The sequence below is a fragment of the Piliocolobus tephrosceles genome, chromosome 2, assembly GCF_002776525.5.
Source record: "Piliocolobus tephrosceles isolate RC106 chromosome 2, ASM277652v3, whole genome shotgun sequence".
In the NCBI taxonomy this organism is placed as follows: Eukaryota; Metazoa; Chordata; class Mammalia; order Primates; family Cercopithecidae; genus Piliocolobus; species Piliocolobus tephrosceles.
This window is the reverse complement of record NC_045435.1, coordinates 90,658,729-90,684,069: the sequence shown is the minus strand read 5'-3', so window position 1 is coordinate 90,684,069 and position 25,341 is coordinate 90,658,729. Positions and strand designations below refer to the sequence as shown.

Below are 25,341 nucleotides of genomic sequence, written 5' to 3'. Positions count from 1 at the left end.
ACCCAGGTATTTGGATTGTGCCTCAATCATCTATTCTAGACATCATCTATTCAGTGACAAGGATAACACTCAGCCTCTCCAAAGAAGATCTTAACAAAAACAATCAAGGGTTTGCTCAAATATAATATAATCTTAAGATGCCTATTGTCTATAAGGCTCATGTCACAAATGTGAATTCCACTGAGTGACCTCAGAAATTCCAGTTTACATGAGTCAAAGGGTACTAATACATTTGTAGTGTTCTAAGATAATCCCAACCTTTAACATGTTTTCAGATGCTCTCACGATGTGGTTGCTAATCCTTAGCTTGCTGTCACTCTCTTTGAAAGAGGCAGAAAAAAATAACTTTCAAGGTGTTGTCATTCTCCTCGCATTTTATTCCCACGTCCAGCCGGCCTATCTCGGTACTATCCTATTCTCCTCAAGGATATGCCTTGGATCTGTGTGTTCTAATTACTTCTAAATCTCATAACTTTCTTCATCCCTTTACTTGAGGGTAGATTTTTTACAAGTTCTATTATAAATGATTTCAAACATTTCCTTGTTCTTTCCCATTAAACGCCACTAAAAAACCTGAAAATGATTCAGCAGTTGTAGTAAAAGTGAAGGGCAGGAGAAGGAAGGCAGACTGATTAAGGACCCCCAGAATATGAGGAAAATCACAACAGCTTAGCGTCTCTGAGCCCCCCACCTACATATACTAGAAAACCACTCGTTATCCTAAGAGCCTGGAAAATCACAGTGTGCATGAGGAAAGACAATCAACAGAAGCCAACACTGACATCAATCAGATGCTGGAGTTATCTGTCAAGGCTTTTAAAGCAGTCATCAAAAAAATGCTTCAATAACAATTTTAAATGTTCTTGAAACAATAAAAAAGTGGAAAACTCACACCAAAGAAACAGAAGACATAAAAAAGAACTAAATGGAAATTTTAGACCTAAATAATTACAATAATCAAAATAAAAAAAAAGTCACTGGACACTCAATAGCTGAATAAAGATAACAGTTATACTTGAAGAGAGAAAAACAGAAATTCCTCAATCTGAACAACACAGGGAAAAGAGAATTGGGGGGCGGGGTGCAAGGAAAAAGAACAGAGCCTCAGGGACCTGCAAGACAAGGACGAAAGATCTCACATTTGTATTACTGGAGTCCCAAACGGAGTGGGAAAATAGAGTACATCTGAAAAACTATTCAAAGAAATGATGGCTATAAACTTCCCAAATATGGTGACAGATATAAGCCTAGAGATTCAAGAGCTGAGTGTACCCCAAATAGGAAAAACCCAAAGAAATTCATGCCAAGACCCGTCATAGTTCAACTTCTAAGAACAAAAGACAAAGAAAAAACTTGAAAGCAGGCAAAGAGAAATAACTTATTTTCTACAGGAGAATACCAATTTGAATGCTAGGGGATTTCTCATCTAAAACCATAGAGGCCAGAGGGAAGTAGCAGCACACTTATTTCAAATGCTGAAAGAAAAAAACTGTCAATTCTATATCTGGCAAAACATCCTTTAGATATTTTGTGAAATCCAGCAGGGTGTGAAAAAGAATTATATACTGCAGCCAGTGGGATCTATCCCAGGTATGCAAGGTTGGTTTGATATATGAAAGTCAGTCAATGCAATCCATCATATCAACAGGCTAAGGAAGAAAAAGTCTATGATCTTATCAATTGATGTAGAAAAAAGATCTGGCAAAATTCAACAGCCATTCACGACCACTCAAGTTCTCTTTTACTATTTCTAATTGTCACTGCTGTGAGTAGCATGCAAGGGACATTTTGGTAGCTTTATCTTTGCACATCCAGTCATTATTTCCTCAGGATAAATTCCCAGACATAGGCCCATTGCATCAAAGAGAAAATGCAATTCTTGAGCTTTTGGTACATCCTGCAGCCAAGTTGCTCTCCAGAAAGGGTGGCCCTGACACTTCATACTCCCCTAGCATCAACAGCTTGTGAGTGGGCTAGCTATTTAATTCTTCCTGCTTGGTCTGCCCCATAATTCAATATAGTGTTTGTCCAAGTGTGGTCCAAGGTCACCTGAGGACTGGTGGAATAGATTATTCTCTCACGACCACATCTGACCCTTCAGGAAATTCTATCTTCACCACCTTCAAAATAGGTCCAGAATTTGCCCTGGCTCTGCCCTCTCTGCCAGTACTTGGTCCAAGGAACAAGCATTCCTCTAATACCCTTTCAACTGGTCTCCCCACTTTTGCTCTTGTCCTCCATCATCTATTCTCCACACGGCAACCAGAACAATTCTTTTTCAAATGTAAATTAGATTAAGTCATTCTTAATGCTACACACCTCATTTTGGGGGTCCCATTTCCCTCAGATTCAAAGTCAAAGTCCTTACAATGGCCAACAAGACCCTATGTGCTGGGACCCTCATTTCCACTCTGACTCCACCTCCTAGTTCTCTCTGCTGCAGGCATGCTGGCCCTTTTCTCGGCCTCTCAACGTGCCAGGCACCATCCTGTCGCAGGGCCTTTGTGCTGCCTGTTCCCTCTGCCTGAAATGCTATACCTGTAGATAGAAGCCTGGCAACTCCTTCACCTCCTTCAAGTCTTATCTTCTTACTGTCACTCTATTTAAAATGGCAAATTCCCCTTCCTTGTTATCCTACTTTATCTTTTTCCATGGCAAGCACCACCTTGTAACATTTATACAATATTGACTTATTTAATTATGTTGACAGTTTGTCATCTGTCAACCCCTGCTGGAATGTAAGCTTGATGAGGGCGAGGGGTGAGCCTTTGTTGGTTTTGTTTACTGACATGCTCTAAGCACCTAAAATAGTGCCTGGCACATTGTGATAATGAATAAATATCTGTGAATGAGTGACTGAATCTATTCAATGACAGTTATGCAGCCACTGGACACAACACTGGAGAACTCGGCGATGTGGGAAAATACTCATGCTATAGCAAGTTTTAAAATACTGCAAAAGAAGATTTAGAATATTTATTTGTGCCAAAAATTATATGTATATAGGTATATAAAAAAGACTGGAAGGCTATATGCCAAAATGTTTTACGTATCTCTATTTTCCTAATTTTTTACAATGAAAGTGTATTGCTCGTACAATAAAAAAATTAACAAAGTTACTTTGAAAAAAGAACATGAGGTGTGGGAGGAATATTATAAAGGGGCACGGGGAACTTCCCAGGGTGAGGGAACAGTTCTATATCTTAATTGTGTTAGTGATTACACTGTATCATTCATGAGAATTCAAGCACTGTATACTTGCTTGGATTTTAACGTATATAAGCTATATCTGAAATAAAGAATAAATGAAGCCCCACTGGTATTAAGTTAGAGCTCCCGGGGTGGTCCCCAGCACCAGCACTGGAGAGGCCATTACTCCTCCCAATGCCACACCTGGAGAGGGCCCAGGCGGCAGCTGCCACTTACATGAGTTCTCCAGACTTCAGCAGGCAGATTTCCGCATCCTGCCCCACGGGCATGTCTTCAGTGTCCTCAGGCGTTAGCGAGGTTGATGTAGTGTCTCTGAAATGTCACAAACGAGAACACAGTCATTTAGCTAGCAACACACAGGGCCTCACATCCTGGGGTCCGCAGTCTTGGAGTCACAGGCAGCCAAATCCAGATGCATGGGGGATCCTTTAATCACAGAGGCCATGACAGAGACCCCGGCAGATTTTGTGGGTAGAGGGAGGGCTGCAGGGGCAAGGGCCAAGCAGGTGGACAAGGAGAAGACAATAGGGCTACAGCAGTTTCCCTGAAGCAGCTGTAGGGAAGAGACCTCCTGCTATAGGAAGGGTGAGCAGAAACACAAATCAACCACTCTCCTAGCCCACGCCAGCAGAGCCACTGCCACGGGACCAAGGTACCAGCACCACTGGGGTCCTGCATTCTCAGTGCCAGTACACGACTAGAGAAGCCTCTGGCCTATCCCTGGGGCACAAGAACAGGCACCCAGGGGAGGTTTTTAACACCTTCTGAATTATGGATTCTTAGAACATATTGGCAGATTGCAGTCCCTGCACTTCACTGATGGGGACACAGAGGCCCAGGTAGTTCCTCAGAGGCAGAGCTGGAGCCAGAACTAGATACCCTGACTGCAACTTAGTGCTTTCCCTGTGGGGCCCCAGGTCCAGCTCAGCCAGGGGCTTATACAATCTCAGGTGCCTCAGAGCCCAACCAGCTCCACTCCCTCGTTCTGCCAAAGAGGAAACCTAGGTCCAGAAAAGTAAAATGGCTTTGTCCTCATGTGAAGGCATCAGTGAGGAATATCTGCCACTCAGTGTGGCTTCTTTTTAAATTGCTGCAACAATCTGTGCTCTTCCAGGAGCTGAATGCCACCAGGCCTGAGCAGTGGGGCTCCCTCTAGCTGAGGTCTCTGTGGCTCTAAGGGCAGGGGACGTGGTATGACTGTGGTAGGGTCCACTGTGGTTCCAGCTTCAGCATTGTGACTGTGTGACTCATGGTGAGCTCTTTCCTCCTGAGACCCCAGTTTTCCTTCTCTAAATGGAAGCAAATGGAACCAGATGGACTCTGGGTTCTGATGGCTTGAAAAGGCTGTAAGTTTTAAAGGACTCAGAGGTAGCATTTTGCAGGCCCACTGGTTGAGAAAGAGGTGGGCTTGCTCTGGTCAGCAGCTTCCTGCCCACGGCCTCTGTTGCTCTTCTCAGGGAAGGTGCAGGAAGAACACGGGCTGCAGTACCTGCTGCCACCGGGGGCATGCCTTGTCACTCTGGCATTTATTTTTCTTCCTGGCCCCAACCCCCTATCTTCCTCCTTGCCTAACACCTCCTTCTTTTTTGCTTTTCCAGCCCCTGGCTTCCAGGCCCCCACCCCTCACCCTGGGACAAACAGAAACAGGGAACATCAGTGCAAGAAGCTGCTCAAGGAGCCAGCTCCTGCAGCCACCCACTTGACAGCAGGGAAGCCGAAGTCCATAGGAGACAGGCCAGGGTAACTCAGGCCTGCTTGTTTGCTTTCATCCTTGTCCAAGGTGCAAATACCATAAATGAGATAAAGAAATAAAGTAGGATGAGAGAGACTCTGAAAGCTGTACTTGGTTCTCCCAATTTTCCTGCATTCAGGATAAAAGATGTCCTAATCTATGATTCCTTCTCTTCCTCCATCACCCTCCTCCCTGACTACAGTGATGACAGACAACGCCTGATTACCTGTAAGCAGATGATTCACAGAGCAGGTTTCCCAGACCCTTGCTGGCCCCGGCGGATGCCCTGCATGAGTGAGGTGGGAGTGGGACAGGTGGGTGATGGTCTCAAAGGTAACAATTAGGGCAGAGGGCTTTCTTTTCAATAGGTTTTCAAACTGTACGTCATGACCCATTTAGTGGGCTGTCAATCAGGAGGTTATGACCAACATTAAAAGAAATAGAATAAAATAGAAAATACAATAGTATATTGCATGTTGTGAGGATAAGTATTTATGAGGCTCTTGGGTTTTGTTTGTTTGTTTGTTTTTGAGACGGAGTTTTGCTCTGTCGCCAGGCTGGAGTGCTGTGGCACGATCTTGACTCACTGCAACATCCAACTCCTCGGTTCAAGCGATTCTCCTGCCTCAGCCTCCCGAATAGGTGGGATTACAGGCATGCACCCACCACACCCAGCTAATTTTTGTATTTTTAGTAGAGATGGGGTTTCACCATGTTGGCCAGGATGGTCTCAATCTCCTGACCACATGATCGGCCCACCTCGGCCTTCCAAAGTGCTGGGGTTACAGGCATGAGCCACTGCGGCCAGCCTCGAGGCTCTTGTTTTGACCGTATGTGTACACACATGCACACTAGGTAGCCATGCACAATGTATTTCTTACCGTGAGATACTGTAGAAAATGTTCAAGCAACTCAGAGGATGTCAAGGGATTTAAGAGCTTGAGAAAGGACGGCAACCAAAGCATGACCACTAGAGGGCACCCCACCTCCTACTAGAGCTGCTTCCGTTCCTTGCTATGGAGGCAGTCTCAGGGAAGATACCAGATACTCACTGCCCACGCGGCCTTCCTCCTCCCCTTGCTCTGGTCATGGCAGCCTACTGCTAGCTTGGCTGATGGCATGCCACCCTTTCCGTCCGAGTTTTTGTCTGGAGCCAGTGGTCAGCTGAGATCAATATCTCTCGAGCACACATTCCAGTCCGTCAACTTGTCTGCCCCTTTTTGGGTGCCATCCTGGCATTCCTGGGCAGCCTGCTGTGCACACAGCCCATGCCCAGTGAATGTCTACATTATTTGCCTCAGAGTAAGGTTTTCTTCTGTCCCAAATGCTCCCAAAGGAGGACATACCCAAGGCTCCGCATTAGAAGCGAGTCAGAATAAAGTGGTGAGCACAAACCAGGCGGCCCCTGGCACTGCAGTCCTGGAGTCCACACCTCTCTGAGTCATGGTGGAGCCCCTCCAGCTTGGTCTCTACAAATGAGAGTCTATAGTCCTTCCCTGTCACGAATCAAATGGCCTCGGCCTGTTTGTTATGTAATTACTGCACAACTTTAATCCTGCAGACTGCCTGCGGTACAGGTCTGCTTCTTTAGAAACTAGCCCAGAGAGGAATGGATGCCTGGAAAATCCCTATGGCCCAAGCTGCCTTGCTGCCAATCTTCCCCAGGGGGCGCCATCTCCCCTCAGCCTCGCTAAGCCCGGCAGAGTGAGAAGTGTTGCTTTTCCTGATTACACAGGCTCCTATACCTCCCTCTGGTCAGCCTCCATCTGTGAACAGTCTCCTCTGAAATGGAGATGTCTTCAGTTTAGAACTGCACTCTTCAATACAGTAGCCACTAGCCACATGTAGCTATATAAACTTAAATTCATCAGATAAATTAAACTAAAAATGTGGCTGCCTGGTTGCACTAGCCACATTTCAAGTGCTCAATTATCACCTGGACTGGCGGCCACTGTGTTGGGCAGTGCAGGTGCAGCACAGGTCTCTCACAGCAGAAGCCTGCACTGAACAGTGCAGGTTTGAAGGTTGGGCTGAACCACACCACACACATCATATTCACTCTGCAATCTGGGGGCATATTTTAGTTTTGCTATCAAATTATTATTATTGTATTAACTTGATTTTACTTTGCTAATCCATTGCTTATAAATTCCTAGTGTTAGAGTAGGTAGCTAGGCAGGCATGAGCAGGGCAGGAGGGGGCCCCCCTCCCCCAGGAATGTCAGGTGACTGTCAAGTAATGGTCAGGCAATTGTTAAGCTGTCTCTGTAAAATAACTGGTTGCAGCCAGAGCCAGAGAAAGAGTCTCTCAATAGATAGAAAACATCTGAAGCTGGTAATCAGCAGCTTCCTGATAAGATCTCAGGAGGTGGGCGAGTGGGCTCAAGCACGCACATTAAGAGGCAAAATGGCAGAGTTTAACCGGTATATGACCTTCCCCTAGAAACGACTGATAAGGGAAAAATACCTCAAGTGAGCATGCACACACCTCCAGTAAACACACTGAGCATGCAGCCCCTCCCAAGTGCTGGCAAGCCACCATGCCTGCGGACAGCCTGCTCCAAGGAAAGAGTCGGGGGAGAGGAAACACAAACCCTGGAACCATGCCAATGTATAAAACCTCAAGTCAAGGGTCCGACGGGGCACTTGGATCTCCCAGGTCACCTGCTTGGCTCTCTTCCAAGTATACTTTACTTCCATTTGTTCCTACTCTAAAACTTTTTAATAAACCTTACTCCTGCTCTAAAACTTGCCTCAGTCTCTCCCTCTGCCTTAAACCTACCTGTGCCCCTTGACCAAATTCTTTCCTCCAAGGAGGCAAGACTCGAGTTGCTGCAGACCCGTATGGATTTGCTGCTGCTAACATACTTTGGTGCCACGTGACTCAGACACATTCTCTACTGGTAAGACACTTCGACAACTCACCTTCTTCCACTGGAGGTAGTCAACCCCTGTACGTGGTTTCCTTCTCCTGCTCTCCTGCTTATAGAAAAACTGTTCCTCCAGAACAATTCCTCTCAGCTATAGTGGCTCTGTTCCTGCCAGTTGATCTCTCAGCTCCTCCTGGTGGCTTGCAGCGGTACAGGTCTGCTGGTTATGTTGCCCAGGCTGGCCTCAAACTCTTGGGCTTCAAACGATCCTCTCATCTTAGCCTCCTGAGTGCTGGGACTATAGGTGCCCACTGCCACGCCTGGCTGGTTAGGTTACTTTTCTGTGGATCACAGCCCATCATCCACCAATGCCTTGCCAACAGCAGTAAATGTCTCATCCCTGGATCCTGGAACTGATAACTTAAAAGCTCTGCCAGGTCTTCAGGTAAGGAGAGCAGGCCAATAGTCTGACTTCCAAGATAAATCTGCAGCAGGTATGTCTGCCACTTCCCTTTTACTCTTCCCTCAATTTTATTTAGAAAATGTTTAGGTATTTCTGGGGAAATCTAAGACATATATGATTGGGTTCCCACCCTTAGCAAGTTTCAAGTTTTGTTTCAAATAAAAATAATGCCCTTAAAACAACTAACACTACAAATTGGCAGATAGTAAAAGGCATTTTGTAAAGCAATTAAAATAAAATTTTAGCCCCAAACCTGCGAGTGGCTCAGCCCCTCCAATATAGGTGCAAGTCTTTTGTACTATAGAGGAGTTTCTATTAAAGAATGGCCATGATAAACAAGCCATGCTTTCTCAAATACACATATCCCCATATTGACACGTACACAGTCATGGAGGGCCCCAGGTGCTGGTTTGTTTTTCCTCATGGAGTAGAAAGGGTTGCTGAGAAGGGCATGGCCAAGGGTGCTTGACAAGGCTCAGGCCATTCTAATACTGCCCTGTGGACCTGTCTTGAATGGCATGGTTGGCTTGTCCCTGGGTAAAACTCAGCTCTCAAAGCTGAAAGATTCCTAAATGTCAGGCAGGGTTAAATTGCCACCCTGCCTTGAAAGATCTCTTTCAGGAAGACAGGTGCATATTTGGCTCAGTCTGTTCTTTTATTCATTTGTCCACCATTCCCTACATCCATCTGTCCATCGGTATGTAGTCTATGCAGCCTCATGGTTCATGCCCATAAGGAACACCTCACTCATTTGTACCAGTTTGGTAGAAAGGACAGTCTGAACGAATTCATTCAAAAAAAGGCCTGCAAACCTACTAGAGCTCTTCAGATCTTTTATCAGGGCCCCCTGGCATAGCTCCATACTCAGAGCAGGGCAGGAAGCACTTGCTTTGCAGCCTGACAGTCCCGGGTGACTGCTGGGGATGTGTGTTCTTGGGCAAGTGGGTTAATCTCTCTAGTCTTCTGTTTGCCTATCTGTAAGTGACTAGGATTAGATGGCTGTACATAGAAGCATCCAGCATAGGGCCAGGCTTGCAGTAGAACTCAGTGTTAGTCTCTGGATCCTGAGGTTGCTCCTGGTCCGTGCTCCCAATGCTTGATATTTGCCCTTAGGAAGAGCCACATGAGGTTTGCCAGGAGGTGGGAGAGAGCAAAAGCATTGGAGAGAAGCAACCTGAATGGTAGTGCAGAGCCAGAGAAGGGAGGCCAGGCACCTCCACAAGAGGGCAGCTGCTTCTGGGAAAGCAGACATTGGAGTACATGCCTCTCCCTAGTACCCTCTCCACGAGGAGGCACTGGGGCATGTGACCCAGGCTGACATGCCTCTAATTCCTGCCTTCCAGCGTTATTTCCCAGAAGGGTCAGTAATGTTAGATCATGGAGACTGACAACTAGAACTGTACTGAGATCAAAGTAGTCAACAGCTGGGGAATTCCAGGAGTAGAGAGGGCAGCCCAAGGAAACCAGATGATTCCAGCCAGGCTAGGCAGGGTGGGTGGGCACTGCCTGCTGAGGTGCCTGAGTGGTGTGGGCTTAGGAGGGAGCGCTGCACCAGGCCCTCTGGCAGACTCATCATCATCCTGTTGATTGGTCTGGTAATGACAGAGACCTGAGTGTGTATCTTCGATTTGCCAGTTTCTACCTGTGTGCACCGGGGGCTGTTATTTTGGCTATGGTCCTCAGTGTTCTCATCTATAAAGGAAGGATAATATCGACTGCAGGGCTGCTATGGGGCTTAACAGCTATCACATATGCTGGAGCTGCAAGTGCACACAGAACCCAGCCCATGCCATGGACTTAGCATTGGCCCAGACCCCAACTGTTCCAAAAAGATGTCTGACTAGTGAATGAAGTAATTTTAAGGTACAAATGCCACCATCTTCGGTGGATGGCCAGAGCCAAACCTCCTTATTGTTCCCCTTTAGTTTACGAATAAAGCCCTGTCAGGCCCTGACAGAAGAATCAGCCCCAAAGCAGAATGAAGGGGGTGTGGGGTATCAGAGTAACCCACCCATCTCTGACCCATGCACTACACAGGGGCGGGTTGGTCATATGGATTTTGATCTGAAGGATGGGAGTAGGGGGTGGGTCTCTTATAGTAACCAGCTGAAGGCTCTTAAAAAATGTTCAGCGGAAGCATGAACCACATCACAGAAGTAGAGGCAGACCTTGCTTCACGAGCAAGCTCATCCGTGGAACAAACTGGCAAAGCACCTCTGCTGGTGAGTCCTTTGTCTTACTCTTTATGCTGAAAAGAAGACAGGCAGGACTAACCCCAGGTATTGTTGGTATTCTCGGATTCCTGTCTGTACTAGGGCACAGTGCACAATGCCAGGCTATGGAGCTCAGCTGCTCTTAGTTCAAATTCCATCACTGCCATTTGCTACTGTGTGGGTTAAACTGGAGAAACATGAAAACTACTGAACATGTTCCCAGGCACACAGTTAGTGCTTGTAGGCTGATGGTACTGCTAGTAATGGCATAGTCAGACCCACCCAGGGAGATAAGAAGGATCTAGTTATTGTCTATATTTGCTCAATGGATAATCTGTTTTCATTTCTTTTGCATAAGACAGGCTGTTTTCTCAGATTATCATTTATGTTATTTTCTCAATATAAATCAATATACTACTGTACAAACTTTGAAAACTATTTTAAAAAAAGGAAGAAATAAGTCACCCATAATTCCACCAGCTGGAGACCAACTGCTAATAAAATGTGATCATTTTTTCCAAGTTTCTGAAAGTACGGTCAGTCAAAAATCACGTAGTTTATCATGAACTCTTAAATGAGGGTCCACAGAATATATGGCAGAGGGATTCAAGCGGTTCATGGACTCCCAGAATTGCAGGGGTATTTGTGCGTGTGTGTGTACATTATTTCTGAGAAAAGGTCTGCAGTTTTTAGGAGATTCTCAAAGGAGTTTATGGTCAAAAAAGGTTACGAATCACAATTAATTTTATATCCTTTTGACATCTGTTTGTTGTAATAGTAATAGCTAATACTTATTTTGCATACTTACTTTGTTTACACTGTTCTTAGCAATTTAACTAAGAGTATTGCATTTTCCAAAATCAGTAAAAATACTTCCTAAACATTTAAGTCATATTCTATTTTATGTCTGAATTATAATTTGCTTCATCATTATCAGACTTTTACACTATTTCCAAAGTTGTAGATTATTTTTTTAATTTTCAGAAAACAAAATAGGATTTTGATTACAGAAGACAAATGTTTTTAGTTCGCCTAGAAGGGGAAGTAATTTTTAATATTCTATTTGCACAGCACTGTCCAGGCCCAACCTGTTTACCCATTATTATACATCAAAGTTTACCAATTATTACACATGAATTTGAGCAGGTCCTTTGATGAAATGTGTAATGGCAGCATAAGGGACCAGTAAAAGCTGGAACAGGAGGATACCAAATAAGGCAAGAGCGAGTCAAGCAATAATGGAGAGCTGGTCATTACTCTTAAGAGCAAAGTCACCTGTTTCATATTTTAAATGATGAAAAAATATGTTTTTGCCCATGCGAATCAGTAACACAAACGCATCATCTGACCTACTTAATATAGTGCCCCACAGAGCTTGTCAGGGGCAGGATGTCCACTGGCTGACCTATCACCCTTAGAGATCTAACAGTTGTGGTGTACGGGTAAGGATTGTTATTAAGCAATCTTAGCCCAAAGGCAGCATCCTTCCTTGCTAGAGAGAAAGGGCACTTTGGCCCCTGGAAAGACAGAGGCAAGCAGCAGCATCGGAGACACTGCTCCCAGTCAGGACTCAACGTCAGGGACAGAAGTGTTTCTAAGTGGATTAGGAAAGGTAACCTCATTGTTTATATGCCCTTGTCTGGTCAGGCAATATTTTGACTTTGCTGGCAGAGATTCTGTCCAAACACCTGCTCTTCTTCTTACATCTTCTTGAGGTGCTGGCCAGACATAGCTCCAGGTCACTGGAAATGAGCTGCTGCATGTTGAGTATCTGCAGGTCAGTAGCAAGGGCAGGCTTCGCACTCATGGGCTGATGTTGCCATAGCGGCCCCTGCTCCCACACCACAGGTTGCATGATCCCTTGTCCTGTCCGTGGTCTTTGGCAGGGTCACAGCGCAGAGGGAAGGGTCAGAGAGAAGTGACATCTTGAAGGGCTGGTGCCCTGGGTAAGAAAACCCATCTGGCACCCATTTCAATTGGGTCTTCTGCTTGTTAAATGAGGCCCTTAAGTCCTAACCTGCCAATCACAGGAGCTAAGGCAAGGTTCTGCTTTGGGGAAATCTACCTTTTAAGAGACTTCTTGCTCAGAAGTCTTCAGGAAATGAGACTCTGATGGTGGCATGCCATAAACTGTGTTAGATGATGAAGGGGAAAGTTTAGTTGGGAAGTGAGAACCACCCAGTGCTTTATCCATGAAGCCAGCTCAGCCAAAGTGCTGGGCAGCCGTGGGCTTTTCTATCCCTTGTTTCCCCATTAGTAGCCTTTGAAAATCTATGCAATTGAGGGGAAGTAAAGGCAGGAAGGACTACCTACCCAGGCAGAGCAGTCTTGCCATCCCCAAACACCTGCGGTCTCCAGGAGTCTCCTTGATAGGAGAGCCCCCTGGTAGGGGCACTTGCTTTAGCTTTCACAATTTATTAGGAAATGGGGCTCAGGATGGGTGGGCAACTGTGGTGAGGCAGGGGGAGATGAAAACAGGCATGTCCCATTGATGAGCTCAGATTATCAGTGGGCTCATCCACTGATACCCAGATTATCAGCGGGCTCAACCATCCATTATCAGTGTTGCTCTACCAAAGAGCACTGTGCCCATCTGGCGGCAAAGCGACTTTTGCTTTCAAAATAACTGAGCACAGGATTTTTATGGAATGTGCTTAGGGGTCAGTTATGAGTTGTCTCCCACATGGGTGAGATCCTGAGAATTTTCAGGCTAATGGAGAGTCCTTGTCCTGTCTGAGCAATTTCCCCTCAGAATTGGTTATCTTCAAGATACTGGACTGTGCTGTTTCTACACAGCCTAGTGGGTGGGTTTAGGAGATGACTATTTGCCCCCTAAATGTGGTCAATGGGACAGCAGGAAGACAGAGAATGCCATCCTCAGCCCCAAATATAATTCCTGGGTTCTGACTCACAGGTGTTCATCAGAACAGACACCATGGCAGAGTATGATCACCATGAAGATGATGGGTTCTTCAACAGTTTCAATGACAGCAGCCAGGAGGAGCATCAAGACTTCCTGCAGTTCAGCAAGGTCTTTCTGCCCTGCATGTACCTGGTGGTGTTTGTCTGTGGCCTGGTGGGGAATTCCCTGGTGCTGGTCATATCCATCTTCTACCATAAGCTGCAGAGCCTGACGGACGTGTTCCTGGTGAACCTACCCCTGGCTGATCTGGTGTTTGTCTGCACTCTGCCCTTCTGGGCCTATGCAGGCATCCATGAATGGATCTTTGGCCAGGTCATGTGCAAGACCCTACTGGGCGTCTACACTATTAACTTCTACACATCCATGCTCATCCTCACCTGCATCACTGCGGATCGTTTCATTGTAGTGGTTAAGGCCACCAAGGCCTACAACCAGCAAGCCAAGAGGATGACTTGGGGCAAGGTCATCTGCTTGCTCATCTGGGTGATATCCCTGCTGGTTTCCTTGCCCCAAATTATCTATGGCAATGTCTTTAATCTGGACAAGCTCATATGTGGTTATCATGATGAGGAGATTTCCACTGTGGTTCTTGCCACCCAGATGACACTGGGGTTCTTCTTGCCACTGCTCACCATGATTGTCTGCTATTCAGTCATAATCAAAACACTGCTTCATGCTGGAGGCTTCCAGAAGCACAGATCTCTAAAGATCATCTTCCTGGTGATGGCTGTGTTCCTGCTGACCCAGACGCCCTTCAACCTCGTGAAGCTCATCCGCAGCACACACTGGGAGTATTATGCCATGACCAGCTTTCACTACACCATCATAGTGACAGAGGCCATCGCATACCTGAGGGCCTGCCTTAACCCTGTGCTCTATGCCTTTGTCAGCCTGAAGTTTCGAAAGAACTTCTGGAAACTTGTGAAGGACATTGGCTGTCTCCCTTACCTTGGGGTCTCACATCAATGGAAATCTTCTGAGGACAATTCCAAGACTTTTTCTGCCTCCCACAATGTGGAGGCCACCAGCATGTTTCAGCTATAGGTCTTGCCAGCATTTCGAGAAGCTGCTCTGGAATTTGCAAGGCATGGTTGTGTCCTCTTGATGTGGTGAGGCAGGCTTTGTTTATAGCTTGCGCATTCTCATGGAGAAGTTATCAGACACTCTGACTGGTTTGGAACGCTTCTTCTCAGGCATGAACATGTACTGTTCTCTTCTTGAACACTCATGCCGAAAGCCCAAGTAGGGGGTCTAAAATTTTTAAGGACTTTCCTTCCTCTATCTCCAAGAATGCTGAAATCAAGGGGGATGACCTGTGACTTCTATGATCTCAGGTTCTCCTTGATTGGGACTGGGGCTGAAGGTTGAAGAGGTGAGCACAGCCAACAAAGCTGTTGGTGGTAGGTAGCATGCTGGGTGCCCAAGCTCAGAAGGCTCTTCTGACTACTGGGCAAACAGTGGAGATCAGAGCAGCCATGAAAACAAATGCTGGCACCACCAGGCACCTAACAGAAATGAGATCAGGCTCTGCCTCACCTTGGGGCTTGACTTTTGTATAGGCAGATGTTCAGATTGCTTTGATTAATCCAGAATAACTAGCACCAGGGACTATGAATGGGCAAAATCAAATTATAATAGGCTGAGAATTCCAGTGGTCCATGGAATGCTTGAAAAATGTGCAAAACAGCATTTAAGACTGTAATGAATCTAAGCAGCAGTTCTGAAGTGGACTCTTTGGTGGCTTTGCTCATTTAAAAATGGAATTTTCCAATGTCTGCCAATATAAACATATGTAAATGTATATACACACATATATACACATATGCTATATATTACTAGCATATGAGTTTCATAGCTAAGAAATAAAACTTTTAAAGTCTCCAAACTACTTTTATGCTTTGGTACATTCCATTTTAATGTAGTGTGCCTGGAATATGCTTTTTTGGAATATACTAAAAAGTTACTTTTGGGCTCAGAGCACGGAAAATAAGTGGTAAAGTTTCAGGGCAGTGCTCTATCATGGAAATGGAATATACCAGTGATAACGACCCTGCTCTTTCACTGTGGTTTCTAACCTCCTGTCTAAAGTGTGGGGCACATTTGTTTAACTTCTAGAATATGGTCACAGGATGAGGCATAGTTTTAAATGTCAGATTTTATGCATGTTTATTAAATCCTGGCAGTCTGTTCAATAGGCTTAAAGATGTTTTTTGGGCTTATGTATCCCAAAATCACTCACCAAATACGGAGAACCAACTGACAACAGCTAATTGGAATGCACAGAGAGGTAGGCCAGAACTGACTTAACAGTGTGGTTTTGGTGGGTGAATAGACCAGAGCTGAATCCCTGCCACTCACCAGTTTGTAAGACCTTGGGCGAAACTCAGCCTCTGAGCACCTGTTTCCTTTCTTTTTGGTGAAACACGGATCATAACAGCACCACCTCTATGGGTTGGTGTGAATACCTGAGATACTGCATGTAAAACACCTGGCACAGTTTGCATTTGGGAGAAAAGGTCCAAAAAATAGCAGTAGTTATTATTTCTTACAAGAACTGGTGACACAAAATGGAAGCCCTCCATGTCAGCCCTGTGGGTTAGCGAGGCAAGGGAGGGTTTATATCGTGCCTTCCAGGTGTGTGGCACACCATGTGTACCTGGTACAGCTGAGCACAGGCTGGGCCTTTCAGAGCCCACATGATCCTACCTACTGTTTCATAACCATGCCTAAATGCATCTACAAGCAGAGTTTTACTGTACTCAGGTCACATGGACCTCCGAGTGCTTCCTTCAACTACAAAATCTGCCCTTTTAGGGTGACAAGGCAACATTTATCTTTTAAGTGGCTTTCAAAGAGAGTTTCTGTCATTCCCCCTTTGTGCATTCATGTTAACATGGAACACTTCTGACAGAGGGGCCACCCGTCCCTGGTTTCCCTGACAGTGTCCTGGCCCAAGGGACAGAGGCAGAAGTAGAGTCAGGAGACAGGGTCCAGCAGCATCTCCACGAGTCCCCATGGAGAGATGCAGCAAGATGTGATAAGAATGCAGGCTCTGGGCTCACTCTGACAGTGTTCAGTGTTCAGTGACAGCTCCACCACTGTGTACCCCTGAGCAGGTGATACAGCACCCCGACCCAAGCCCTGGTTCACCACCTACGCCATTGGCTCATGGTGGCCTTCCCTCCTGGGGTGCTTGTGAGCACAATGCTTGGGCCTGCCTGGCCATAGCAACAGAAAAGCAGCCACCTGGGACTGTGGGACTTTCCCTGTCCAGGTGCCTGCCCCCTCCCAGGGTCCCTGCACTGGCCTTTTGTAGCTTAGGAAAGCCCTGCCTGCCTGGCCCCAGCAACAGCACAGCAGCAAAATCTTTCTTTGCCTTCCCTGCCTCCTCAGCCACTAATTGATCCTATGCCTCTGGGCCCTTACCTGCCACTCTTTGGAGTAGATGTCAGTTTTCTAACCCCTTCCCCTGGGTAGGGGAATAAACGCTGGCACAGCACATGCAGATTACAGAAGGCCTTCATGTCTTGATTTCACTCCATCCACACCACAGCCCAGGAAGCAGAAGATGCTTTCGGTACAGGCTCCATTCCACAGAGCAGACTGAGGTCATGTGCAGGGCAGAGCCATTTCCCAACCTCAGCCCACCCTTCTCCCTTCCACTTGGCTCTCCCCTCCGCTTGTCCACACCAGCACATGGTGTTGGAGGCCTGGTGGGAGGGGATCAGGCTGGGTGTGGGCTCTGCTTGAGTACACACTGCCTTGGTGTGGCCTCAGGGTTGGAGGGTAAAGGATGTGCTCTTTCCCTATTTCCCTACCAAGTTCCCAACACCTGGGGGTGGCTGCAGTACTTATGGGCTCCAACCCCTTTAGAGATATGGCAGAGGCCACTAACGGCCACATCATCTGAGATGTCGGGAACACAAGACGACACTGACTCTAGGGGCTACCTGGGAGCTAGGGGCCCAGGTGTCCTCCGTGGATGTTCTGGACTGAGGACATGGTGCCACAGAAGAGAAAAGCCTGGAGCTACCCCTACTGGAGGGGTGGAGGCAAAACAAAGAGAATGGGGACCAAGAGTGGTCAGGGCAGTCACTCTGGCCTCCTCCTCCAAGGGGCTCTCAAAGCAGCACCTCCTTCCAGCTGCCTAGTCCCTGTTGGTCCCTGGTAACTAATGCCATTTTGTAGGAGGCCTGGCACTATCATCCCCCTTTTCAGATGAGAAAACTAGTTCAGACAGATTAATGCCTGTCAAAGCTCATACAACAGAGCTAGGACTACAACCTCACTAAACAGCCTTTCTTTGCCCAGAAATGTTGGCTCCAGGAAGGTTTCCTGCCACTGACAAGCCACAGGGTACCTGCCACCTCTGTATTCAGCTGAAGGCAGAGATCTTGGGGAAGCCCACGCGCAAGGTGGCTTTGTAACCTTAACCATTCACCATATCCTGTTCTCATTTTGTTTCTGAGATAGCAAGCGTCAAATCTCCCGGTGGGTGACAAATCCACCACAGCTCCCCTAAACACTGTGACCATGAAGCGCCTGCTCTGAAGCAATTACTGGCAAAGACGCTCTGAGGGTTCAGAGATTATTTCTGTGCGAGAGTTTAAGCTCACTTAGGGTCATCTGGGTATCTGAAGGATCTTCCTTGGAGGAGACCTCTGGGCTGCGCAGTGCAAGGTACTGAGGTGGTAGCGGTAGCATGCACAGCTCAGCCCCTGATGACACAACATCAGGAAAGCAACATACCTCCATGAAAGTCTTCCCAGGCTTTAGGCGCTGGGCTGGGCTCAGTGCTCCACACACAGTTCTCATGCAATCTTCCTAACACCCCAGGGGTGAGTGCTGTTCTAGTCTCTTCGGTATAGGGGAGGAAACTGAGTTCGTGGGCTGCACTGCCTAGAGCCATGGAGCCCGGAGGTGGCAGACCAGGCATGTTTGATTCTAAAGTTCGAGCTCTTCACCACCATACTGTCTGTTCATCTGGTAGCTAGAGGGGGAGGCCGCGCCTCAAGGAGGCCATGACTGGGTAGAGGCTGAGCAAAGGCTGAGGGAGCCACAGCCCAGTGCCCCTGCCAGCCCTTACCCCACAGGCCTGGTTCACCAGCTGACAAGAGCTTGGTTTCCTTCTGTGCTTCAGTCCAGAGAACAGCTGGACACCTGGTCAGGGAGATGGTGGAGGGTGAGCCCGAGTGACTGAAAAGGGGGTGTGCACCGGTGTGTCTAGAGGGCTACGATGAATACCATCTTTTCTCCAGAAGTCAGGGGCTGTGCTCCTGCTCTGCACAACCATTCTAGCTCTGAGCCATGCACAGGGACCACTGGGAGGTTGCTTAGGGGGTCCCAGCATCAGGCCACATCTCCCTGGCAGGCTGGACTTTGGGACCCCTTTCTGACCCACCTCTGCCAGGAAGAGGAGCAAGGCAAATAACTTCCTTAGCCCCAACACTGTGTATGTGTGCGGAAGAGTGAACATGAAGGCAGGGGAGATGGGCAAAATGGGGCCATGGGATGGAAAGAAGAGAGCTGAACTCTTCCAAATGAATCTTAAGCCAGTGGACCGGAGGGAGGAGTCCAAAGCCTAGTTCTGGCACCTCCAACAACAGAAGTTATCCAGCCTCCTGAGGCTTCAGCTTCTTTGCCTATAAAATGAGATAATTCCTACTCCCTGATGGGCTGCACAAGGACTAGTGAGGTCACGTGTAAGAGCAGCTGGTGCAAGGAAGGCGCTCAACAGCATCACTCTCAACAACACTACTTCCAAGTGGGCTGATATTCCTTACGAATTCGGACTTAGTGTTTAATCTCTCCCAGATCCCTTCTTACCTTGGATTTGCTTATTTTTTCCCAAAGTTTCTTGCCAGGGATGTTTACACAAATCTAGGGCTCTAGATCTCCCACACTTTCTCAGACTCTTGGTGTTTTCGGTTTAGGTCTTACAACTTAGGAAGAAAAAGAATGTAGGAAAAAGCTTCCAGAAATGCTCAGGTTTATCTCTAGCTAATGCACAAAAAAAGTATCTGACAATGCAGCCTTTAACTGACTGGGAAGAGTGGGTCTTCACCCAAACAGAAGTGCAGGGATTACAGGTTCCCATCAGTTAGTCCCACATCCGCCTTGGTGGCCGTGGACCAGCACACTGGCAGTTTCCTTCCCCTGGAACAGTTCCTGATTTCCCAAGACCAAAACCACACATATTTGTCAGCAGTCAGAATGCCTTCTGTTTTTGTTCCTACTGGGCAGGGGAAGGTGAGGGGTGAGGAGACAGAGAGAGAGCTGTAGGACAGTCACTTTCTTACTCAGGCTAGTGGAGGCAGCAAGACACTTTCAAGCCAGAATGTCCTCCCAGGCCCCCAGGTTCCTGGTCCTGCTCACTTTACCTCCTACCATCTACCCACTTGGCTTTCCAGGTGATGGAGGCAGAGTATGGCTTAGTGCTAATGGAACGGAACATGCCCCAGGGACCATTGAGCCATGGGGGTTGGGAGAACACTGCAGACTTACATGGTCAGGGGTTGGAGGGGTGTCCCAGGAAGGAAAGGAAAAGCCCCAAGTCACAGAAGCGACAGTAGTAGAGATGATCTTGGGTGTGGTGAGTTTGGTGATCAGGCTGGCTTTATCCATGAAGCTATAACATGGTGAGTTCAGTCATTCTCTAGTCAGGGAACAGAGGGTTGTGGAGATACACGTAAGCCCAAAGTCCCTTGCACTGGCAGCATCATGAAGAGTAAAGACATGCAGCAGAAATCCTGAATGATCAATCTGACAGATCAGTCTTCGCCTTCCTCTGAATTCTGGGCAGATCTCAATGTTGAGGCAGGAGCATCATAGAATGTCCTTAACTAGAGGGAAAATGGGTCAAGAAACGTCTGGGACCTGGGACCCACATAAATTCTTTCTTGAGGTTCTGAACAGCCAGTGCTTTTTTGTAAACTGCTCTAAAGCCGGACAACAGCGGCTGAGAAACATCAAGCAAGGACCTCCTTTTCTTATGGGTCTCATGTCATAAACTCTTGACATTTTAATATGGTGGTACTTTATACAATTCATATTTTTAAAAACTGACCTTGTAAAACTCTCCTTGAAAACCTTGTTGGCAAATAGCTACACTGGAAAAATGAGAAGGCCAAGGGAGAATAAGTACTTAAGGATATCCTTGCCGTGGCTGCTTTGGCCCTCGGAAGCCTGCTCGCCTGTGTAAGCTGCAGCATTCTTGCAGCAGTCAGGAAGGTTCAGTGGATCCAGGTCACTGATTAAAAGCAGCATAAAATACCAGTGCTAGGGCAAAGTGCAGGCTAGGTGAGTGGAAAGTCCCTTGGGTTCCACAGGGTATAGAGTAATAGGCCTGTCCATATTTTTCTTACTGCTAAGACTTTGAGGCTTTGGGTGAGTTTATCTGCAGCTAAAGGGACCTCTGAGAGGACTCATCTATCAGAGACAATTGCAACTAAATCCGAGCTTCGTTTCTCATGGCATCCTTACCAAGCCTGATTAGTGTTTCCAAAAGATGAACTAAACTCACTGTGCTGGAGCTTCATGGACGAAGCCAATCCAATCACCAAACTCAAGACCCAAGACAGCCCCTACTCACTGTTTCCTCTGTGACTTTGGGCCTTGCCTTCCCTTCCTGGAACATCTTCCTCTGAAGCAAGCTTATCCAACCCATGGCCCACAGGCTGCATGCAGCCCAGAACTTTGAATGTAGCCCAACAGAAATTCATAAACTTTCTTGAAACGATATGAAATTTTTTCTGGGGGGAGGGCGATATTTTTTTAAGCTCATTAGCTATCGTTAGTGTTAGTTTATTTTATGTGTGGCCCAAGACAATTCTTCTTCTAGTATGGCCCAGGGAAGACAAAAGAATGGACACCCCTGCTCTGATGCATTTCCTGACAGTATTAGCCTGCAGTGTTCTCCCAACCCCTACACTCCTGTGGTCCCTAGGGCATGCTTCATTCCATTAGCACTAAGCCACACTCTACCTTCATCACTCGGCAAGCCAAGTGGGTAGGTGGTAAGGTGAGCAAGACCAGGAGCACAGGGGCCTGAGAGCAAGGCTTTTAAAGAGCAGCATGTTGCTCTGAGCAACTGCCAAAGGTGGCCCAGCAAGGGTTGCTGTTATAGGCTGAATTGTCTCCCCATGCCCCAAATTATTCACATGCTGAAGCCCTAAGCACCAGTACCTCAGACTGTGACTGCATTTGGAGATGAGGCCTGTAGAGGAATGATTAAGTTAAGATGATGCTGTTAGGGTGGGCCCTAATCCAATGGACCAGTGTCTATAAGAAGAGCAGATCGAGAGACGTGGAGACACACCAGGGACATGCAACAGGGACAGCCACACGAAGAGGCAGCAAGGGGGCAAATATTTGCAAGCTAAGGAGAAGCACCTCACAGGAAACCTGCCCTGCCAGCATCTGACCTTGCAGTTCCAGCCTCCAGAGCTGTGAGAAGGTAAATTTCTGTTATTTAAGCTACCCGGTCTGTGCTATTTTATGCAGCACCCAAGCAAACTAATATAGTCGCTCAAGCCAAGAAAGACAGGCCTTAATGGTGATGCTGAAACCTGGGCCACTGACATCTCCCAGGAGCTCTCTGCAAGGCTCAACACTGACCACTTTCTGAGCGCGGATGCTCTTCAAGGCCATCGCAAGCACTGTTCTCAGGCACCTTCCCTTAGGCAAGGACAGTCAGTCCTGCTTCCAGTGTCTCACTTTCCTCATCCTTTGATAAGAAAGCACAGGGGCCAGGCCTGTCATGAGCACTCAGGAAATGGGGGTGACCTCTACTCACTGTTCAGCCACATTTGGGTCAAGAGAATCAGTTTCAGTGGGTGTTTCAGGCAACGAGGAGCCAGACTCCTGTATCTGGCACAATTCCTCATCTGTGATGATATCAAACACAGCGTCGTCCGGTGGCCTGTAGTCTGTATTTGCTCCTGGGCAGCAGAGGCAGATCAGGAGAGAAGAGACACAATACACTGTTATGCACAGACTGGGTAACGGCCTTTGGGAAAGTGAGAGAGTGCAGCTATGCAGAACAAGCTGCTGAGGCACAATTTAACTGGTCACTCAACTGACAGCTATTCTGTCCAGAGTTGAGAGAAATGGTTGGTTGCTGGGACATTCCAAAAAAGTAGAGGAAGGCTTACAGATGAAATGGAATGTACAACCTAAGAGACTTCTCAAAGTCAGGGACTTAGAGAGGTTTCAACCTCTTGCATATTCTCTGAGGTCCCTTATTTAGAAGGAAAAATCTTATTAAGAAAGAACCTAATAACAGAAAACACACTTCTATGCCACTAAATCCTTGCTCCAGAAGACACAGGCAGTACTTATTCATGTATTTTTGAAAGCAGGAGTCTGTCTGACCTGCATTTTCCCTTAATCCACTGATGTGTGGGAAAGAACCTCTAAGTGCTCAAGGACTTGCAGCAGGCACTGGGTTTCCAACCAGGGGCCTTGTGTCCGACTGTGCAAGCCACTTAGTACGAAGGCCACTGTAGGAATGTTCCTGTACCAGTCATCTGCTCACAAACACTCTCCAGCACATGTCATGGAAAAATGTGGGAGCAGGTTTGAGGCAAAAAGAAAAAAAGACTGGGTGCGGTGGCTTATGCCTGTAATTCCAGCACTTTGGGAGGCCGGGGCGAGTGGATCACTTGAGGCCAGGAGTTCAATACCAGCCTGGACAACATGGTGAAACCCTGTCTCTAAAAAAAATACAAAAATTAGCCAGGTTTGGTGGCAGGCACCTGTAATCCCAGCTACTTGGGAAGCTGAGGCATGAGAATCACATGAACCCAGAAGGCAGAGGTTGCAGTGAGCAAAGATCATACCACTGCACTCCAGCCTGAGAAACAGGGCAAGACTCTGTCTCAAAAATAAATAAATAAATAAATAAATAAATAAATAAATAAATAAATAAATAATAAATCAAAAATTAAAAATGAGCAGACAGGAAATGTCAAAAACTAAAACAAGTGACCTGAGCACTCTGTGGTCACTAACGAGTCAGGGTAAGCCCATGCAAAGTTCCTGGGGTGTTTAGCAAGGAAAATGGTTCATGTGAGCTTAAAGTTCCCAGCTGGACCTGCCACATGACCACTAAGACAGGCCCTGCTTTAGAAGTGAAGTTGTTCTTCTTGTCTCAAGTCTGTATAATAGAGAGCTTGAGGCATAGGCTGAAAAAAGGGGCCAGGGATTGCTTTTTTCGATAGACCCAGCCACACTCCTGAACCTGCCTTGCAAGGCTGGCACAGGGAAGAGAAGGCAGACAACAGAGATCTAAAATGATGTTCACTGACAGAAACCAAAGACTTAAATAAATAGAAAGTTATAATATGTTCATGGACTGAGTCAATTTTATTAAGATGTCAATTCTCCCCAAACTGAACTAGAGATTCAATGCAATCTCAATTTAAGTATCACCAGGATTTTTTGTAGAAGTTGACAAACTGATTCTAAAATTTATATAGAAAAACAAAAAACCTAGAATAGCCAATACTTTGATAAAGAACAAAACTGGAATCACTCTACGTGATATTAAGATGCTTTATAAAACTATGGTCATCATAACAGTTTGGTATTGGTAAAAGAATAGGCACATAGGTACATGGAATAAAATAAAAGTCCAGATATAAATCCACACGTATAAGGTCAATTGCTTACTTTCTCATGGCAGCATCAAAAAAAAAAAAAAAAAAAAAAAAAAATAGAGTCGGTTTTTGACAAAGGTACAAAGAACAGTCTTTCAATCAATGGTGTTGAAATAACTGGACAACCATACAAAAAGATGAATCTCTATTCATACCTTGCACCACACACAAAGATAACTGAAAATGAATCACAGACCTAAATGTATAAGCTAAAGCTATAAAACTTCTAAGAGACAACAGAAGAAGGTCTGTGAGTCCTTGGGCTAAGTAAAGCTAGACATGACAACAAAAAGAAAAACATTTATACATGACAGAAAAAAACTGATACATTGGACCTCATTAAAATGATATACTTCTGCTCTTTGAAGACTTTTTTGCTCTTTGAAAGAAAATATGAAGACAAGCTACAGATTGGGAAAAAATACTTGAAAAATACATATCTGACAAAGAACTTGCGTAGAGAATATACAGAGGACTCTCAAAATTCAATATTAAAAATCATTTTAAAATGGGCAAAAGATTTGAAGAAGATAAAACTACAGCTGTGCAAAGTACGCTCCCCATCCTCATCAGTTCTTTGTACCCAACAACATAATGGGGCCTGCCAACCACCTGGTAATCCACTCAAACAATAGAGGAATGGACAGTATTTCTAAAGGCTGGCTGGCCTGCATCCAGACAGAGGCCAAGGAGGAGTTCACAGGGACCAACTGTAGATGGCAATGATGCTCGAGCAGAGACAAGCTGAGACCACTTCTGTCTGTGCCATCTCAGCTCTGCCTCCCTGTGCTCCACATCCAAAGTCCAGTGCCCTGAAGGGCAGCCCAGGCCTGTCTGTTAGGGTGTGCACAAAACAGAAGCAGCAGAACTCCAACTACTTCCTTCACTGGGCTGAGTGGGAGGACACAAAGGAGATTACACCCTCCTTGGACATGAAAGAAGAGCCAACTTCAGGAAGAGACTGAAGGATATGGATGGTTCCAGACACAACTCCTAGCCTTGAGTTACTCTGGATGCCAAGGCTGCGGCTCTGGTAGACAGCATTCTCCAAAGCGTGCAGCGTATTTCATGGACATGCATTAAGAGGTACGTAGACTTCAGGTTAAATCACACTGAATCTTATCAGGACAAAGTTATTCCTTTTTCAATTCTCTTTCAATCCTAATATATCAAAATGAAAGTCTCCAGTTGGTGGTAATATATTTTAGCACCTCTTTAATACCTAAGTTTAGAAAACACTGAATTCAGCTTATTAGCACTAACTAGCCATAAC

At 46.4% G+C, this 25,341-nt stretch overlaps 2 protein-coding genes across 4 annotated transcripts in view; one reads left to right on the top strand and one right to left on the bottom strand.

Moving 5' to 3' along the window:
- Positions 1 to 25,341, bottom strand: part of FYCO1 (FYVE and coiled-coil domain autophagy adaptor 1) — a 79,023-nt gene that overhangs the window by 16,138 nt on the left and 37,544 nt on the right. Inside the window, exons 14-15 of the mRNA XM_023231844.3 lie at positions 22,205 to 22,349; positions 3,427 to 3,522 (exon numbers count right to left, since the gene is read on the bottom strand). Coding sequence (XP_023087612.1) covers positions 3,427 to 3,522; positions 22,205 to 22,349 — 241 coding nt within the window. The remainder of the gene's footprint in view (positions 1 to 3,426; positions 3,523 to 22,204; positions 22,350 to 25,341) is intronic.
- CXCR6 (C-X-C motif chemokine receptor 6) lies at positions 10,374 to 15,295 on the top strand. 3 transcript variants are annotated; one of them, XM_023231847.2, is made up of 3 exons: positions 10,427 to 10,496; positions 12,135 to 12,264; positions 13,402 to 15,295. In XM_023231847.2, the coding sequence occupies exon 3, from the start codon at positions 13,423 to 13,425 to the stop codon at positions 14,452 to 14,454; it is 1,032 nt and encodes a 343-aa protein (XP_023087615.1). In that variant the 5' UTR covers positions 10,427 to 10,496; positions 12,135 to 12,264; positions 13,402 to 13,422; the 3' UTR covers positions 14,455 to 15,295. The 3 variants fall into 3 exon arrangements, with proteins under 3 accessions (XP_023087613.1, XP_023087615.1, XP_023087614.1); XM_023231845.3 differs by lacking the exon at positions 12,135 to 12,264 and having other exon boundaries at positions 10,374 to 10,496; XM_023231846.1 differs by lacking the exon at positions 12,135 to 12,264 and having other exon boundaries at positions 10,483 to 10,553.